The 18,865-nt window shown below is 44.4% G+C and overlaps 1 protein-coding gene across 2 annotated transcripts in view; it reads left to right on the top strand.

Annotated features, from left to right (window-relative positions):
- Positions 1–18,865, top strand: part of ADAMTSL3 (ADAMTS like 3) — a 357,244-nt gene that overhangs the window by 145,859 nt on the left and 192,520 nt on the right. Inside the window, exon 7 of one of the 2 annotated variants that reach the window (XM_058736402.1) lies at positions 13,900–14,026. The exons of the other annotated variant lie outside the window; for it this stretch is intronic. Coding sequence (XP_058592385.1) covers positions 13,900–14,026 — 127 coding nt within the window. The remainder of the gene's footprint in view (positions 1–13,899; positions 14,027–18,865) is intronic. 2 annotated transcript variants of the gene reach the window in all.

Genomic DNA, 18,865 nt, shown 5'->3' with positions numbered 1-18,865 from the left:
TTGGAAGGGTAACCTCGGTAGGTTCTTAGAGCCTTTTAACTCATTGTTTTCTTAAAGTTAATTTATTGTCAGGGCACCTGGATGGCTCAGTCGGTTGAGCGTCTGACTTCGGCTCAGGTCACGATCTCACGGTCTGTGAGTTCAAGCCCCACGTCAGACTCTGTGCTGACGGCTCAGAGCCTAGAGCCTGCTTCCCATTTTGTGTCTCCCTCTCTCTCTGCCCCTCCCCCGCTCAGGCTCTGTTTCTCTCTCTCTCTCTGTCAAAAATAAATAAACATTAAAAAAATTTTTTTAAGTTAATTTATTGTCTTGGGTCTTTGGGAGCGTGATTTATCTCCTGCAAATTTAGCATGAATGCATTCCAGCAGGTTTTTCAGAGTAGAGTTTGCAAAGCTGTGATGCATGGAACTGACACCTGTCCCCTCCTCGGCTTCCAGGCTGTTTCCTTAATCTCTGGAAAAATATTTTAAAATAATGCACGTGTAGTATTCCACCTACCCTATTATGTTTGTAACAAAAACAGTATTAATAACAGCACATGAGCAGCCTAACCACCCACCAAGTGTAGACACTACCAGCCCTCTCAGACGTCACAGAGACGACCCATGATCTTGCTCTTCAGAGTAGCTTCTCTTTCCTCCATCCGCTTATCTAGAAACTGGCCTCCGCAAAATTTGGGGTCGTTCTTGATTCTCCTCTTCCAACACACGCATCTCATCCGTTGTCATTCTGCCTTCAGTGTCTTGTTTTGAATCCCCATCACTGCCTGCATGACTTCTTTCTTAGTCTAAGCCTGTCACCTCTGAGCTCAGCCATCACCGGCCTTCTCTCCTGATCTCCCAGCTTCTACCACAGTCCCCCTCAGGTCCATTATCCACACAGCAGCCCAAGTGATTGCTTTGAAAGGTAAGACAGAGTTTCATTCTAAGAACTTGTCACTCACCGACTGAAATCCCTCAATGACTTATCATTGCAGTGATGTTGAAATCCATGATCCTGGCTTGCCTTTTTGTTAGGGAGTACATTTATTTTCATGAGAGATGTTGGCCTGCGGTTTTCTTCTAACATCTTTGTCTGGTTTTGGCATTCATGGTAACGCTATCCACATAGAATGAGTTAAAAAATACTCTCTCTTCTTCTGTTTTCTGCAAGAGATTGTAGAGATTTGGTATAATTTCTTTTTTAAATTCTTGGTGGAATTCACCAATAAACCCATCTGTGTCTGGTGCTTTGTGCTTTAGAAGGCTATTAATTATCGATTAAATATCTTTGATAGATAGAGACTCATTCAGATTGTCTTTTTCTCCTTGTGTGAGTTTTGGCTGATTGTGTCTTTCAAGGAATTGGTCCGTGTTATCTAGGTTAACAAACTTGTAGGCAAAGAATTGTTTATAATATTTCTTTTTTTTTTTTTTTTTTTTTAATTTTTTTTTTTTTTTTCATGTTTTTTATTTATTTTTGGGACAGAGAGAGACAGAGCATGAACAGGGGAGGGGCAGAGAGAGAGGGAGACACAGAATCGGAAACAGGCTCCAGGCTCCGAGCCATCAGCCCAGAGCCTGACGTGGGGCTCGAACTCACGGACCGCGAGATCGTGACCTGGCTGAAGTCGGACGCTTAACCGACTGCGCCACCCAGGCGCCCCTATAATATTTCTTTATTATCTTTTAATTTTTTTCAAGTTTAGTTTTTTATTCTGAGAGAGAAACAGAGAGAGAGCAAGTGGGGGAGGGGCAGAGAAAGGGGGAGACAGAATCCCAAGCAGGCTCTATACTGCCAGTGCAAAGCCCCATGCGGGACTCGAACTCACAAACTGTGAGATCATGACCTGAGCTGAAATCAAGACTGGGATGCTTAACTGACTGAGCCACCCAAGCACCCCTCTTTATTATCTTTTCAATATCCATGAGATCTGTAGTGATGTCCCCTCTTAACATTTCTTCCAAGAGTAATTTGTATCTTCTCTTTTTTCTCAACGTTTTTTTTTTTTTTTTTTTTTTTTTTTTAATTTATTTTTGGGACAGAGAGAGACAGAGCATGAACGGGGGAGGGGCAGAGAGAGAGAGGGAGACACAGAATCGGAAACAGGCTCCAGGCTCCGAGCCATCAGCCCAGAGCCTGACGCGGGGCTCGAACTCACGGACCGCGAGATCATGACCTGGCTGAAGTCGGCCGCTTAACCGACTGCGCCACCCAGGCGCCCCTCTTCTCTTTTTTCTTAGTTAGCCTCGTTAGAGATTTATGAATTTATTGATCTTTTTAAAAACCACCTTTTGGTTTCATTGATTTTCTTTATTGATTTCCTGTTTTCAATTTCACTGATTTCTGCCCCTAGTCTTTGTTATTTCTCTTCTTACGATTATTTTGGATTTAATTTGTTCTTCATCTAATTGCCTAAGGTGGAAGCTTAGATGACTGATTATAGATTTTTCTTTTTTTCTTATATATGCATGAAATGCTATAAATTTCCCTGTACACACTGCTTTTACTGCATCCCACATATTTTGGTAAATATTATTAATTTCATTTTCCTCAAAATATCTTAAAATTTCTCTTGATGTTTCCTTTGACTCATGTTGTTTAGAAGTAAGTTGTTTAATATCCAAGTATTTTGGAATTTTCCAGCTGTATTTCTGATAATTGATTTCTAGTTTAATTCCAATGTGGTCTGAGAGTAGATGGTGTATGATTCCATTTTTTTTTTTTTTTTTTTTAAGATTTGTTAAGGTGTGTTTTACGTTCCAGAATGTGGTCTGTCTTGGTGAATGTTCCATGTGAACTTAAGAAGAACGTGTATCTTGTAGTTCTTAGAAATAGTCAAGAGATGGGGTGCGTGGGTGGCTTAGTCGGTTGAGCGGCCGACTTCGGCTCAGGTCATGATCTCACGATCCATGAGTTCGAGCCCCGTGTCGGGCTCTGTGCTGACAGCTCGGAGCCTGGAGCCTGTTTCAGATTCTGTGTCTCCCTCTCTCTGACCCTCCCCCGTTCATGCTCTGTCTCCCTCTGTCTCAAAAATAAATAAACGTTAAAAAAAAATTTAAAAAAAAAGAAAAAAAAAGAAATAGTCAAGAGATATCAATTATATCCAGTTCTTTTGATGATGCTGTTGAGTTCAACTGTGTTTTTACTGATTTCTCCCTGCTGGATCTGTGCATTTCAAATAGAGGGGTGTTGAATTCTCCTTACTCTAGTAGTGGATTCATCTATTTTTCCTTGCTGTTCTATCAGTTTTGCCTCATTTTTTTTTTTTTTTGACATTCTCTTGTTAGGCACGTACACATTAAGGATTGTTAATGTCTTATTGGAATATTGATCCCTTTATCATTACATGAATGCCCCTCTTAAAGCTGATAACTTCCCTTGCTCTGAAGTCTGCTCTGTCTGAAATTAATATTCTTTTTCCTGTTTTATTTTGTTTAATGTTAGAATGCCCTATCATTTGCCATCTTTTTACTTTTAATTTATTTATGTCTTCAAAAGAGGGTTCTTGTAGACATTGGATAATTGGATCTTGTTTTTTTGATCCACTGTGACAGTCTTTGCTTTTAATTGGTACATTTAGATCCGTGATGTTTAAAGTGATTATTAATATGGTTGGATTAATATATACCATGTTTGTTCCTGTTTTCTATTTGTTACTCCTGTTCTGTATTTCTATTTTTCCTCCACTGTTTTTCTTCATTTTACAGTTTTTGTTTTAAATTTTATTTTAGAGAGAGTGTGTGTGTGAGTGGGGGAGACAGGCAGAGGGAGACAGAGAGAGAATCCGACGTGGGGCTCAGTCTCACGACTGTGAGATCATGACCTGAGCCGAAATCAAGAGTCAGATGCTCATCTGACTGAAACACCCAGGAACCCCATGCGTTTTGCAGTTTTAAATGAGCATTTTATGATTGAATTTTCTTTCCTTATTTGATACATCAGTTATAATTCTTTTTTTAGTAGTTACCCTATAGATTGTAGTATACATTTACAACTAATCCAAATTTACTTTCGAATAACACTCGACTTCTTCACTATAACCAAAAAATTCTGATTCCTCCCTGCATCCCTTTTATCACTGCTGTCATTCATTTCACTAATGCATAAACACATACACACACACACACACACACACACACATATACAAGCATGCACAATTGAGCGCATTGTTGCTGTTACCATTTTGATAAACCATCATCTTTTAGACTATTAAGAATGAGAAAAACCAATGTTTTTATTTTACTTGCCTTTATGCATTCTCTGATGCACTTCCTTTCTTTATATAGATCCAATATTCTTTTTTTTTCAACTTTTTTTTTTTTTTTTTTTTTTTTTATTTTTGGGACAGAGAGAGACAGAGCATGAACGGGGGAGGGGCAGAGAGAGAGGGAGACACAGAATCGGAAACAGGCTCCAGGCTCCGAGCCATCAGCCCAGAGCCTGACGCGGGGCTCGAACTCACGGACCGCGAGATCGTGACCTGGCTGAAGTCGGACGCTTAACCGACTGCGCCACCCAGGCGCCCCTAGATCCAATATTCTGACCTATATCATTTTCATACTCTGAAGAACTAGGTCTGCCAGCAAAAAAAATTCCCTCAGTTTTTGTTTGCCCGAGGAAGTCTTTATTTCTCTTTCACTTTCAAAGGATAATTTCCTAGGGTACAGAATTCCAGGTGGGTGTTTTTATTCTCTCAGCACTTTAAGTCTGTCCCTGCACTGTCTTCCTGCTCGCATGTTTTCTAAGGGTAAGTCAGATGTAGTTCTTATCTTTGCTCCTCTGTAGGTAAGGTGTTTTATCTTTGGCTTCTTTCGAGACTTTTTCTTTATCTTTGATTTTTTTTTTTTTTTGCAATTTGCATATGCTATGCCTATGTGTAGTCTTCTTTTGGCAGTTGTCTTTCTGGGTGTGCTTTGAGCCTCCCAGAACCATGATTTTGTGTCTGACATTACTTTGGGGGAAATTCTCAGTCATTATTGCTTGAAATACATCTTCTATTCCTTTCTCTCTGCTCCTTCTGGTATTCCCACTATGCTCATGCCACCCTTTTGTAGTTGTCCCACAGTCCTTGGATGCTCTGGTTTTTATTTTTTCAGTCTTTTTTCTTCTTGCTTTTTTATCTGGGACGCTTCTACTGACCTCTCCTCTAGCTCAGACACTCCACTCTTCTCCCTTTTGTGCTGCTTTTCCAATTCTGCCAAAGGGGCAGAAAGCTCCTACACATGCTGCCCCTACCTCCTTCTACCTTTGCTCCTGGCTGCTCTTCTTACCTTCATGGTATCAGCTTAATATCACTTCCTTAAGAGGTCCGCAGGGATTACTGTACCTAAATTAGTCCTCCTTTTCTATTTTGATACCTTTAAAAAAAAATTTTTTTTTTTGTTTATTTTTGAGACAGAGAGAGACAGAGCATGAACGGGGGAGGGGCAGAGAGAGAGGGAGACACAGAATCGGAAGCAGGCTCCGGGCTCTGAGCCATCAGCCCAGAGCCCGACACGGGGCTCGAACTCACGGACCGCGAGATCGTGACCTGAGCTGAAATCGGACGCTTAACCGACTGAGCCACCCAGGTGCCCCTATTTTGATACCTTTTAATTGCACTGATACTGTTCCATAAGTACATATTTATTTGTGTGATCATTTGATCGTGACATTCTTCCACACCAGAATGTAAGTCCTTTGAGGACAGGAATCACACGTATCGTGCTTTCTGCCATGCCCCACAGTGCCTACACTGTCTGGCCTCTGCCTACCCTGCTGAATGAACGAGTCTTATCCACGTGCAAATTCAGAGGTCATTCATATATCTTGGTCTCTCTCCTTTATTTCTCTCTCAATTTTCAATCCTGCATTTCTAGCTCAGTTTGAAGTCCATTCTTGGAGATTCCACAGATTCCTTCAATTCACATGCCCCCTCCTCTGCTCCACATGAACTAGTATTGTTCTTCCCAGATCTACTAATTATTCTTTTTTAAAAAAAAATTTTTTTTTAATGTTTATTTATTTTTGAGACAGGGAGAGACAGAGCATGAACGGGGGAGGGTCAGAGAGAGAGGGAGACACAGAATCGGAAACAGGCTCCAGGCTCTGAGCTGCCAGCACAAAGCCCGATGCGGGGCTCGAACCCACAGACCGCGAGATCATGACCTGAGCCGAAGTCGGACGCTTAACCGACTGAGCCACCCAGGCGCCCCAAGAATTATGCTTTTTCATTCTCCAAGTTTTTGACAATGAGTATGTGTTGCTTTCATAATTAAAAAGAATTGTTATTAAAAGTAATTTAGCTTGAGCTGAAGAATACTCTGGGCAAGGTAATGTTTTGACATTGAGGTCTTGAAAAGTTGAGCAGTAGTTATGTAAACTGAGGTGAGAAAGGGAATCACAAGCAGAGTGAATAGCACTGGAGAGATATAATAGTAGGTATATTTAAGGACCAGTGACTCATTCTGTAGAGTTGAGGTGGAAAATACCTGTGCAACAATGCTAAAAGTTGAGGTTATGGGCATCGGTGGAAACCAGTCATTAACCTTCTGAAAGTTACAGTAGGAGTCAACGAAGAATCTTACAAGGAGTAGCTCAGTTGGGATTGTCTTTAGAAAGGTCACTCAAGTGGCCACATGGCAGATTATTTGGAGAGGGCACGGTCTGGCCAAACAACAGGAGGTCAAGTGTGGGATAACCGGAGCTTAGGGTAATCCAGAGGGAGGCTGAATGGAGAAGATAAGGCGAATTGTAAAGACTAATGAAGGAATCTTTTTGGACTGGGTGTGTTACTGGATGTGGGGAATGAGAGGGAAGCTTAGCAAGATGTCTGGATTTCTGACAGGATGATGAAGTAGATGATGAGGCCATTCCTCAAGACAGAAAATATTGGGTGATATATGAATTTAGAGCTTAGGAGAGAATTCCAAACGAGAAACAGATCTGGGAGTCTGTGGGTCACAGGGTTAAAGCTCATGTATGTCCTTGGAGTCTGAATAAGAGAAGCAGGTTTCCAGTGATGGAGTCCTGGCCCCCTCATTTTAGGAGGAAGGCTTGGAAGGGGTACCCTTGATGGGGCAGAATTTCTTTGTAAGTTTTGGGTGGTTGAGTGGTTAAGAAGAAAAGTGAGCAGCGTCCAATACCTCAGAGATATCAAGAGAGGTAAGGACAGGGAGATGATTGCTTCATTTGGACCAGACAGATACATACTGGTGATCTCAGCTTGGGGGAAGGGGGGGTCTCAGTGACACGGTTGGAGTCGACGCTGGTGGCAGAATGTGCTCATTTACTGTGGCCGCTTACCATAGCTGAGCCTTGGTCTTTTCAGTATGAAAGAAGAGGTATTATTCTCGATGTAGTCCTATTTTAAACTCATTCCTTCACAAACACATTCCAGGAACCCAGCCCAGAAACAGTCAGGCAGGAGGCCTGCAGTCAGCATGGGCTGCCTCTCCCTGCCTCCCCCCTCGGGCTCACTGACCAAGGCCCCCTCTTCATATTCGCTGTCTCAGATGCATAGTTCGCTCCAGTGATTTCCAAGGCTTGTAGGGGCTTGCAGGAGAAATGTGATTTTCGACACCGAATTAGTTCATTTTCAAAGTGTGCTTCCCATCACGTTTTTGTGATGCTGATGGGGATGCTGCTTCCTCAGGATACCCTGGTTGCCGAAAGCTGAGTGCTCTTTCGGCAAGGCTATTTGGAAGAAAAGGATTGTATGCGGTCTCTTCAGAAGTGACTGAGACACTCTCAGGAGAATTCAGATCTTTCCCTCAACAGGATAAAGTCGACCTGCATTCCCTTTCTTGGACGATGTGGCCGTGGCCTTCCGTGATAGCTAGGACCAGAGAGAAGAAACTGTGTGTGTGATTCGTGCCGCTTGCCTGAGGATAAGCAGACTGAGCCCTGATGTTTCCTTGGCACGGACTACAAATAACCTGTGCAAGAGTGTTTACGGCGGGCTCATTTAAATGAGCACATCGCTGTGCTCCTGGGAACAACCTGTTGGGAATCTGAGCCCCACAGACAGCGGGAGACAACTACGCTCCCTGAGCGAAATTACCTTCCGTTTTGCAGGTCTGAATTTTATGGGAAACGGGACCTGGTTCCGACCAGTCTGACTTACCGTTCATGTTTATTGAATTCCCTGACAGCTGGGTGGATGAAGAAAGCACTTGTACTTAACAGTGAAACTAATAGCCACGAACATTCACTGGGTTTCTTGATAGGCATCGTCTAAAGCACTTGGCTGTGTCAGCTCGTCACACGTGTGAGGCGGGTAGTCATTAGCCCCACTTGGTTCGCGAGGAAACTGGGTGTAAGGGGGCTAAGGAACTTCCCCCATAGTTGCATAGCTAGAAATGGGAATAGCTAGACTTGGACCCATGCACCGAATTCCAGAATCTGTTTCCTTAACCGTCACACTATACTGGTGGTATTCGTACTTTTCGTATTGCCCGAAGTATAGCTGAAGTTTGTAACTGGAAATAAGATGTGGTCTGGTAAAGGATGGCCGGCACAACAGGGGCTTATGTGCAGACAGCAGTCCCGTGTAGACAGACTCAAGTATCTCCACACCTGTCCCAGACAGAAAGTAATCGGGTGGAGTCATGCTGAGCACGAGGGCTGTTGAGACCTGGAGAATTGCTCCTTGTGAAGGGGGCAGCTACGTATAAACACACCAGAGTCTGTTTGTCAACAGGAGCCAGAAATCTGGATTAAAAAAAAATTTTTTTGAATGTTTTTATTTATTTTTGAGAGAGAACAAGACAGGGACAGAGAGAGAGGGAGACACAGAATCCGAAGCAGGCTCCAGGTTCTGAGCTGTCAGCACAGAGCCCTACGTGGGCCTCGAACTCACGAACCGTGAGATCGTCAGATGCTTAACCCACTGAACCACCCACACCCCCCTAGAAATCTGGATTTTAGTGTGAAATGTCCAATTTGAAATAACACCTTGCTGTTAATGACCTTCCTGTGTCCATTAATGGTTAAATTGTAAAGACCTTCCTCTTTACAACACTGGCTAGGCTTTCCTGCAGTAACTAACAGCCGCCAAAGCTGAGTGTCTTACAACAATGGAAGATGACTTCTTGTTAATGCTCCCTGTCTGACACAGGGTCCACGGGGGTCTCTGCTCTTGGAACGTCCCAGTGATCAGACTGAGGGGGGCTCTATTAGAACACAGGTGTTACATAATAACTATAGTAGTAAGAAGGGGAGCATGTGACTCATTCACTGACCCTTAAAGCTTCTCACAGAAGTGACACCAGCACTTAGACTCCTATTTGATTGGCCCAAGACAGTCAAGACCACACTCACCTTCTAAGGGGGTGGGAAGTACCGTCTTCCATGGGCTGAAGGAGAAGTCCCATATTTTAGAATATCTCTAGGGGCGCCTGGGTGGCTCGGTCGGTTAAGAGTCCGACTTCAGCTCAGGTCATGATCTCACGGTCCGTGAGTTCGAGCCCCGCGTCGGACTCTGTGCTGACAGCTCAGAGCCTGGAGCCTGTTTCAGATTCTGTGTCTCCCTCTCTCTCTGCCCCTCCCCTGTTCATGCTCTGTCTCTCTCTGTCTCAAAAATAAATAAACGTTAAAAAAAATTAAAAAAAAAAAAAAAGAATATCTCCAATGACTACTGTAGCTCCATACACTCTGGTTTTCTAGGCAGGAATCTAGAAGTTTTTCTAAGGTAGAATCCACTTGTTGGGGATCTCAAACAGAAGTTGACTCAAAAAATTGGCCCTTGAAAGGGGCGCCTCGGTGGCTCAGTCGGTTAAGCATCCGACTTTAGCTCAGGTCACGATCTCACGGTCCATGAGTTCAAGCCCTGTGTCGGGCTCTGGGCTGACGGCTCAGAGCCTGGAGCCTGCTTCTGAGTCTGTCTCCCTCTCTCTCTGCCCCTCCCCCGTTCATGCTCTGTCTCTCTCTGTCTCAAAAATAAATAAACGTTAAAAAAAATTAAAAAAAAAATTGGCCCTTGAAAGAGTAAATTAGACTTACCTAAAAAGATTCAGATGTGGTTTCATATGGAGGAATGCCGCTTAATTCCAATACTATCTTCTTTTAGTTGGTTAGGAAGTCGTATGCAGAAACTGTGAAATAATCCTTAGCTGAAGTGATGATTTATGTAGGAGAATTTCTCCCCGGAAGCGCTGTCATATACTTTAAATATTTGTTTAAATCAGATATCTTGTGTAATTTGTCTCATTAACTGCACTGTAGGATATGAATCTTGTCTTGTTAAATTATTCCCCGTGGTGCCTGGCTCTACAAAAGTTGGTTATTTAATAGATGTTAATTTATTGATATGTTTTCTCAGTTAGTGGTTTTTAAATCATTATGATTAGAGGTCTTGACCTCAGGAGATGTCACCGAGGTTGAAAACACCCCAGGCAGTTTTTCAAAAGTTGCTTATTATTGGTTCAGATGAGATCTGAGAGCCCAAATTTAGTAGTCCCTTACTTTCTTCTTTTTTTTCTTAAAATAATTTTGTTTTTAAAATTTTTGAGAGAGACAGTGTGACCAGAGGAGGGGCAGAGAGAGAGCGAGATCCAGAATCCAAAGCAGGCTCCAGGCTCTGAGCTGTCAGCACAGAGGCCTACGCGGGGCTCGAACTCACACACCACGAGATCATGACCTGAACCGAAGTCGGACGCTTAACGGACTGAGCCACCCAGGCGCCCCAGTAGTCCCTTACTTTCAGGGGCAGTTCTGACTTATACCCCATGAATCATAAGGCAACCAGACTTTCTTTTCAGGTATTTTTTTTTTTCTGTGATGTTTTCACATGCTTTTTTTTTGGCTGTAAGTTTTGGATGAACTGTCACTTGAAAGAAAATTTTAAAACAAATGTAAGTGCTCAGGGAGGTACTTGCTTGCCTAAGATCTTACAAGGCGCTAAACACTCTTCAAAATAAGCCCATCCTAGCTCCTAAACCCACACCCTTTCTGGATGACCAGATAGAGAGTGGTGGTCATTCTCATGAAATGCAGGGTGCTCAGGGACATGAATTGTGAGGACAGAGCTTGGCTCGGAAACAGTGTTTCTGTAACTTCATGGTAGAATTATTCCCCTTGGAGAACGTTGCACGAACACAAGTTACTCATTGATTGAATCCCAACCACGCAAGTGCGTTTCCAAAATCAATCACCCTTAATTCGTTCCACATGTACTCGTAAATATTCATATAATTGCCAGTGTGACTCGTTCTTTGTGGTCCGTCTGCCGGTGTAAAGATGGGGAAGGTGTGGCATGGTGTGAAGATTCTGGGATCAGTGGACCTGGTTTTCAGGCTCTTCCTGATGATGCTATTTACCAGCTGTGTGATACCGAAAGGCCAGTTGACCTCAGTAACATTCAGATGCCTTATTTGGAAAATAGAGGTAGAAGACATCACCCGAGTCATCAGGTTGCTGTCAAGATTTAATGAAATAATACACGTACGGTGCTTGGCATGATGCCGGACATGTGGCAGGCATTCGATAAAAATCAAATGTTATCATCATTCTTTCATTATTAGCTTGAGAAAATCATCTAGTCAGGATGAGAGGATCTCAAAAGTCTTTGGAGTTAGCTACTCCTCAGATAATTTAATCCCCGCACCAGTTTTCCCATCCTGCCTAGCTCCCGGTTGAATACCTGTTCTTGGAGAACCCTGGCTTCTCAAACTTTCCGATATTGAACTAAACTTAGGCTTAAACCTGTAGCTTTCACCGTTTGGAAACACAAAGAACAGATGTAAACCCTTGCCTCATGACAGCCCTTTGTGAATTTAAAAATATCTTTAATCATGGGCTTTTCCTTAAACTTCCTTGGAACTTTTCCTACCTCTCCCTGAAACTTTTATTTGATCTTTCTCCTTCCCTTCAGCACCGAAACTTTGGAAGGAATCATCCATAGATGTGGTTTCAACTCCCTCCAGTTTTATTTTGTCTTCAACACCTTGGATAAGTGTCTGATTCAGCAGCTCCCCATGCTGGCGGCGGGGGGTGTGGGGGGCGACATGCCCAGGAGTCAAAACGAAATGAAAACCAGAGAAATGATAGAAGGGACCCTTTTTTATTGAGCCTTTTGAAATGTTCTAATCCCTGTACTGAGAGTTTGTACATACATTTTCTCATTGTATCCTTACCAGACACTATGTGAAGTATGTATTATTATTTATATATTACTACTCATTTATTTTTTTTTAATTTTTTTTTTTAACGTTTATTTATTTTTGAGACAGAGAGAGACAGAGCATGAACGGGGGAGGGTCAGAGAGAGAGGGAGACACAGAATCTGAAACAGGCTCCAGGCTCTGAGCCGTCAGCACAGAGCCCGACGCAGGGCTCGAACTCACGGACCGCGAGATCATGACCTGAGCCGAAGTCGGCTGCTTAACCGACTGAGCCACCCAGGCGCCCCGACTACTCATTTATTTTTTATTTTTATTTTTTATTCTTGAGAGAGAGAGAGAGGGAGGGGCAGAGAGAGAGAGAGAGAGAGAGAGGGAGAGAGGGAGAGAGAGCAATTCCTAAGCAGGCTCCACACTCAGCACAGAGCCTGATGTAGGGCTTGATCCCATGACCCTGGGGATCATGACCTGAGCTGAAATCAAAAGTCAGACGTTCAAATGACTGAGCCACCCAGACGTCCCTATTATCTCTATATTACTCTTGAGGGAAATGGGTCTCTTGAGAGTTTGAATTGTTGGTCATCCCGCATCTTGAAAGCATTGGTGGGGCTGGGCAGGGAGCTGTCTGCCTCCAGAGCCCCTGATAAACACCAGGTATAGAAATACAAATAAAGTTGAGTGAGTGTAAGGAGGGTAGAGATAAAATCTCTCACTAGGTAATATCAGCCGGCACATACTATGTAGAAGATGTATTTGTAAAATAAAAAGAAACGTGGCATAGCCCTTCGCCTCATATACAGAAGCTCACAATCGGGTAAAGCCCCACACATGCACGCACACACAAATTGCTCACAAAAATAATAAGTCACAATTATGAGTAAGGACTAAAAGGTAGCAGTATAGGCATATGCGGTGAGACATCTCTCCCATTCATTCCTTTCTTGCATTTAAAAATGGTTTATAGGGGCGCCTGGGTGGCTCAGTCAGTTAAGCCTCTGACTTTGGCTCAGGTCATGATCTCAAGGTTTGTTGAGTTCAAGCCCAGTGTCGGGCTCTGTGCTGACAGCTCAGAGTCTGGAGCCCGCTTCAGGTTCTGTCTGCCCTGCTCTCTCTGCCTCTCCCATGCTCACACTCTGTCTCTCTCTCTCAAAAATAAAGAAACATTAAAATAAATAAATAAAAATGGTTTATAAAGATACGTACGTAGGTATAACGGCAGAGGAAGGACCCAAGGTGTGGGTATAAGTAACGATAAACAGAAGGAGATGTAAAGATATACAATAGAGCGATGGGTATGTATTGATGTTGAGATAGTGTGGAAATGGAGATAAGAACAAAGAAAAAAGTGTTTAAAGCAAAACGGTGGCCCAGAAGGATATAGCGGACTTCAGGATGGCAGTTGTTTTGCGGAGAAAAGGAGAGAAAAGGACCAGAATAGGATCAGAGGAGAGAGGGGAGGGGTGGGGAGCCGGGTACCCAGCGGAAACAGTATCTCTAGCGTTCCGTTCAGTTTATATACGTACAAGTCTATGACTCAAATTAAAAATATACATTAAAAAAAATGAGTAACAATGTGCAGGGAGGGGCCGCGTCGGTTCCCCCCTTTCCATTAGATGGGGGGCGCGTAAGAGCCCCCCCCCCCCAGCCCCCCAAGCGATATCCTGCAAGGCTTTACGCTTGCATAGTTTGCAAACTCTGTCCTCGTGGAAGAGAGCCCCCTGCTGAATCCAGGAAGGCTCCCACCGGGAGGATGCTTCTGGAAGTGTCTAGAGCTGCAGCCCCGCGTTCTCACGCTCCCGTCGCCCGCTTCTGTCCGCAGGCGGTGGGCTGCGACCGGCACCTGGGGAGCGGCGCCCGCGAGGACAGCTGCGGCGTGTGCGCCGGCAATGGCTCCACCTGCAGGCTCGTGCGGGGACAGTCCAAGGCGCACGTTTCTCCGGAGAAAAGTAGGTCTGACCCCCCGCGCCGCTGCACCGCCCCTTGCTGGACACCTTTTCTCATCGCTGAGCGGCTTCGGCGGAGAGCGCTTCCGACCCGCGCTCCGCAAGTCCCATTTCTTCCGGAAGGTGTCTGTCACATTCTCGGTTCCGTGAACTTCTCTGAGACCCCCGTTTCTTTGAATCTTTACCGAGACAGGTTTTTTTTTTTTTTAAAGATTTGCCATTGTTTTAAGGTAAAGCATGAAGTAGTAATTTTTTTATTTGTCTCCCGTGCTTGCTAACAAGGTAGAGAACACCGCCTTGTATTTCTTACCCCATCTTTCCAGACCCTCTCCTCTTTCAATGAACCACAAAAGTCACCTGTGCGTTTTTCCGGTTGGATGTTGGTCTTTTCCGCCAGCGTTTGTTACGTCACGAGTATGAACCGCTTGCCTGTTAACTTTCAGTTTTTTGGTGATACCTATTTTATTTTATTTTTATATTAGATATAATTAATTGTCACATTGGTTTCCGTACAACACCCAGTGCTCATCCCAGCAGGTGCCCTCCTCCGTGCCCATCACGTGCTTCCGTGACACCTATTTTAAATATTGGCTTCGGTTTGTCGTTTGGCTTTCAATATTGTTTGTGTTTTCAGGATCGATAGTTTCTAAGTTTTACGTTCTCAGAAATTTTCATCTTTTTTTTTTTTTTTTAATCTCAGTGATGTCCGCCTTTTGTAATCCCACGATTTGGGGGTCAGTAAGCATTTTGGGTAAAGGGCCAGGTAGGGTTTTTGGGCTCGGCAGGGCGTATATGTTCTGTCTCAACCCCCACCCCCAGACAAGGCCGAAGCACAGAGCATGGCTGTGGTCCAATAAAGCTTTATGTGCAGGGGTATCAGTTCAAGCTAGACTTGCTGTAGAAGTCAGCCGTGGAAACTGGGCGTAGCGGGAAGTACCCCAAGGCCCAAAGACGACCATGGCAGCAAGTGACAGTGATGGGAAAGGGCCCGAGGCTGAGTGGCCTGCCACCTGTTACTGGCTGCAGGAGGTGGGGAAGCCGGCGCCTTGAAGGAGGTGCGGCTGGTGACCCACGGGCCAGTCTGTTACATCCCTGCCTCCTTAGGGAAGAGGTTCCACCAGACTAGCTGGTGCCGAAGCAAGTGAAAGCTTTGAGGGTGGAGGCCACTCTTCTGATGCCAGAGAAACGCTAAAGCCGGACTGCTCGGCCGGTGTGCACCTAGGGACCTCAGCCCTGAACGTACTAGCAAGGACCCTTCCCAGAATACCACGTGCAAGAATTGCACCCATCGTGGGTGCCGTTATCCTAGGTTTCCTGCATCTTATTACAGGTCAGAAAGCAGACCCTCTGGAGGGCACCTTGTTGAAGTCTGGAGGGGTAACCCGCCCACCCCCCTCAGCTGTGGCTGTTTCGGAGGCTGCAGTGATGTCCTCCTCTCAGATCCTGCTGGGTGTGTTCTTCCTGCTTTGGCACCCACGTGGTGGGACAGCCATCCAGCCCAGGCCTGGGGACACGCCCTCCACCTCCCAGAGGCTTCCTCCCAGAGCACCTGCTCACTGTTTTGTGTCCTCCCCAGCGTTTCCTAGCTTCTAGTTTCCATGAGCACCTTTATGTTGCAAAACCTTCTTTTTTTAAATTTTTGAGAGAGAGAGAGCATGCACACACAAGTGGTGGAGGGGCAGAGAGAGAGGGAGAGAAAATCCCAAGCAGGCTCCGTGCTGTCAGCGCAGAGCCCAACACGGGGCTGGATCTCATGACCCCTGAGATCACGTCCTGAACTGAAATCAAGAGTCAGATGCTCAAGCGACTGAACGACTCAGGTGCCCCTCAAAATCTTCTCTTATAATTACAGTCCTTATGTCCTAGTGACATTATCCTTTGGTAAAAAGGCTTGCTTTTCAATACTTTGAATGCACATTAGACATTCATAATAAAGCAGCACACTTTGGTTTTGAAGCTTTTCTTTTTCCATTTTTAAGTAAATCTATATCTGTATAATGGATAATATAGATAATAGATATATTTATTTCTGACCCAAAAAACTAGACTTGTTATACATTCAGGAGATTAAGTGTCATCTGTCTGGTATTTAAGCAATGTCTAAACATCTAAAAGAAATATATAAGCATATATCCAAATATATAGAAAAAAATGAAAATGAAATCAAAATGGCTTATAAAAAATTAAACTCAAAACAATGTAGTAATGGAGGGGAAAAATACAAGGCATGCAGAAATTTTATTTATTTTTATTTTTACTTTAAGTTTATTTATTTATTTTGAGAGAGAGAAAGAGAGAGAGAGAATCCCAAGCAGGCTCTTTACTAGCAGCACGGAGCCTGATGTGGGGCTCAAACTCACGAACCATGAGATCATGACCTGAGCCAAAATCAAGAGTTGGACACTTAACCAGCTGAGCCACCCAGGTGCCCCTAAGGCATACAGAAATTAAAAAAAAAAAGAGCAAACAGACCTTATTTACAAAAATAGGCAGCAGGCTGAATTTGACCCCCAAATTGTAATTTGTAAACCGCTGCCTTAAAAGGAAAAAATCTATTCCTGTGTATTTTCTGCCAGCACCCCTATGGTTCTGTTTTCCTCACGTAAAACCTTCCGTTCATTTGAATTTATTTTGATGTAACTTATGATATAGGGATTTTACTTGTTCTCTCCAGGTGGGAGAACACCATGGGAGGGTGTAGGGTGGGGAAGGTTTTCCAGGTGGAGGAAACCCAAAGTTGGTGCCATGATGCTCACGAAAAGCCTAGGCGTTCTTGAGAAACTGTTAACATGTTGCTCAGGCCTGAATCCTGTTCTGCACTGGACGGGATGACGGAGGAGACAGATGGCATTCAGGAGGCAATCATAAGGGCCTTCCTTGTCGTGCTGCACACGTCAGGTTAGGTGGAAGTTAGGCAGAGGAGTGACATGGTTAGATTTGTGTTTTAATAAAATAATCTTAGCAGCATGTCGAGGCTGGACTACCTGTGAGGGGAGCCTGGAGGCAAGGAGTCCCATCTGGGAAGCTTTTTGTAAATGCTTCAAAACTACTTTTTGTAAATAGAGGGTGTTTGAGATAATGAGGCCTTAGTCCAAGGAAGTGTGATGGGAGGCAGACAAGAGAGATCTTTAGGACATAGAATTTGCAGAGTCCGATAATCCTTGGAATGAAGACCACAAGAGAAAAAAGAAGCGAGGCTGATTCCAGCTCCCAGCCTGAGCAGAAGGGTGGATATGCTCGCTGTTCACTTGGGTGAGGGATTCACGCAGAGGAGTCACATACCGACAGTAAAGCTCACCTCCTCGGATTTTCCTTCTCTTGGGAGATTTGGCCCCATGAGTATCAAATATGTCAGAATCTTTCTGGTACCTTCAAAGAGATGTTGATTGTATTTTGTTTGGGGTTAACGGATTGATCTGAAATGCGCCAGTCCAGGGGCATCTGGGTGGCTCAGTCGGTTGGGTGTCCAGCTTTGGCTCAGGTCATGATCTGGTAGTTCACGGGTTCAAGCCCCACATTGGGCTCTGTGCTGAAAGCTCAGAGCCTGGAGCCTGCTTCGGATTCTGTGTCTCCCTCTCTCTTTGCCTGCCTCTCCCACCCCTGCCCTGCACTCGTCTTCTGTGTCTCAAAAATGAATAAACGTTAAAAAAAAACTAAAAAATGAAATACGCCAGTCCACTGTTGTCTGGTAGCAAAATCCCCTTATTGGTGGTAAATAAATTAGGTAAGTCCACCCAAAGAGAGTGTATAGAATATATCCCGAGGCTAAGAATTGCATCCTGGGGAGCACCTGAGGTCAAGGCGTTTAGCCAGCAAAGAACTTTAAAGGAACCTGAATGAGAGAAGATAGAAAGAATAGGTAAATGCAGGACTTCGCAAAAGCAGTATCATGGACGCCAAAGGACTGAGTATCTCCAAAAAGGAGGTGACGGTCAACCATGTTAACTGCTGCTGTGATACCAACTGGAATAGGAGTCCAACACGTGCTCTTTGGCAATTCAAAGACCACCCGTGACCTTAGCAAGAGTGGTCTCAATGAATTTCAACAGAAGCCAAAGCCTGACTGCAGTGGGTTGAGGAGTGAACAGAAGTGACCAGAGATTATATAGACAGAGGATTTACCCAGGACAAAAGGAGAGTGCACACCCGTGCCATGTCAGGAGCTGGATAACTATACAGGCAGGGAACATGGACAGGAATTAGCAGTATTCTAGAATATTGGATTTTTTTTTTTTTTGGTACTGTTCATTAAGAGGTGAGAGTCAGCTCTGGAAGAGCGAGGGCTCTCAGAGACTTGAGAGTGTTCCCATCAAAGAAAGGAGGGGAAGGAATTTATCAAAGACAGTAAAAAGCTAGAGTGATCTCTGTGAGGGCTCCCTGAGATGGGGAACCATGAGTTCGTAGAGGTTCCCACCGGTGGACGTCATGAAGGAGCTGGCTTTGAGCGGTGGTGCACCAGTGAAGAAGGCTTTCTCCTACATATCATGGAAAACCCAACTTACAAATACAGGATGGTCTGCAGTAGACAGCCAAGGTTGGAGAAGCCGTTCTACTGTGTCTTTAAGGAACCAGACTCGTCTCTGTCTCCTTCATCGTCATCGTCTCCATCATCATCCTTAGAGGGTGGCTTTCGTCTCTGTCATTGCAAAGTCACTGTTCGACCTTCACACCCAGACAATAAAGAAGGTAGTGCAAAAACCATTCCTTGAGTGCAGTACCCTTTGTTCAGGAAGGGAAGTCCTCCCCGGGGAGGGCTGCCTCATCACCCAGAACTGTGGCCTGCGCACACGCTGGCTTCTACAGAGCTGGGAAACCACAGATACAGCTTTCCACCCATTCTGT

Source organism: Neofelis nebulosa, chromosome 7 (assembly GCF_028018385.1).
Source record: "Neofelis nebulosa isolate mNeoNeb1 chromosome 7, mNeoNeb1.pri, whole genome shotgun sequence".
In the NCBI taxonomy this organism is placed as follows: domain Eukaryota; kingdom Metazoa; phylum Chordata; class Mammalia; order Carnivora; family Felidae; genus Neofelis; species Neofelis nebulosa.
Note: the sequence above shows the minus strand (reverse complement) of the source record. Positions and strands in the feature narration are given on the sequence as shown.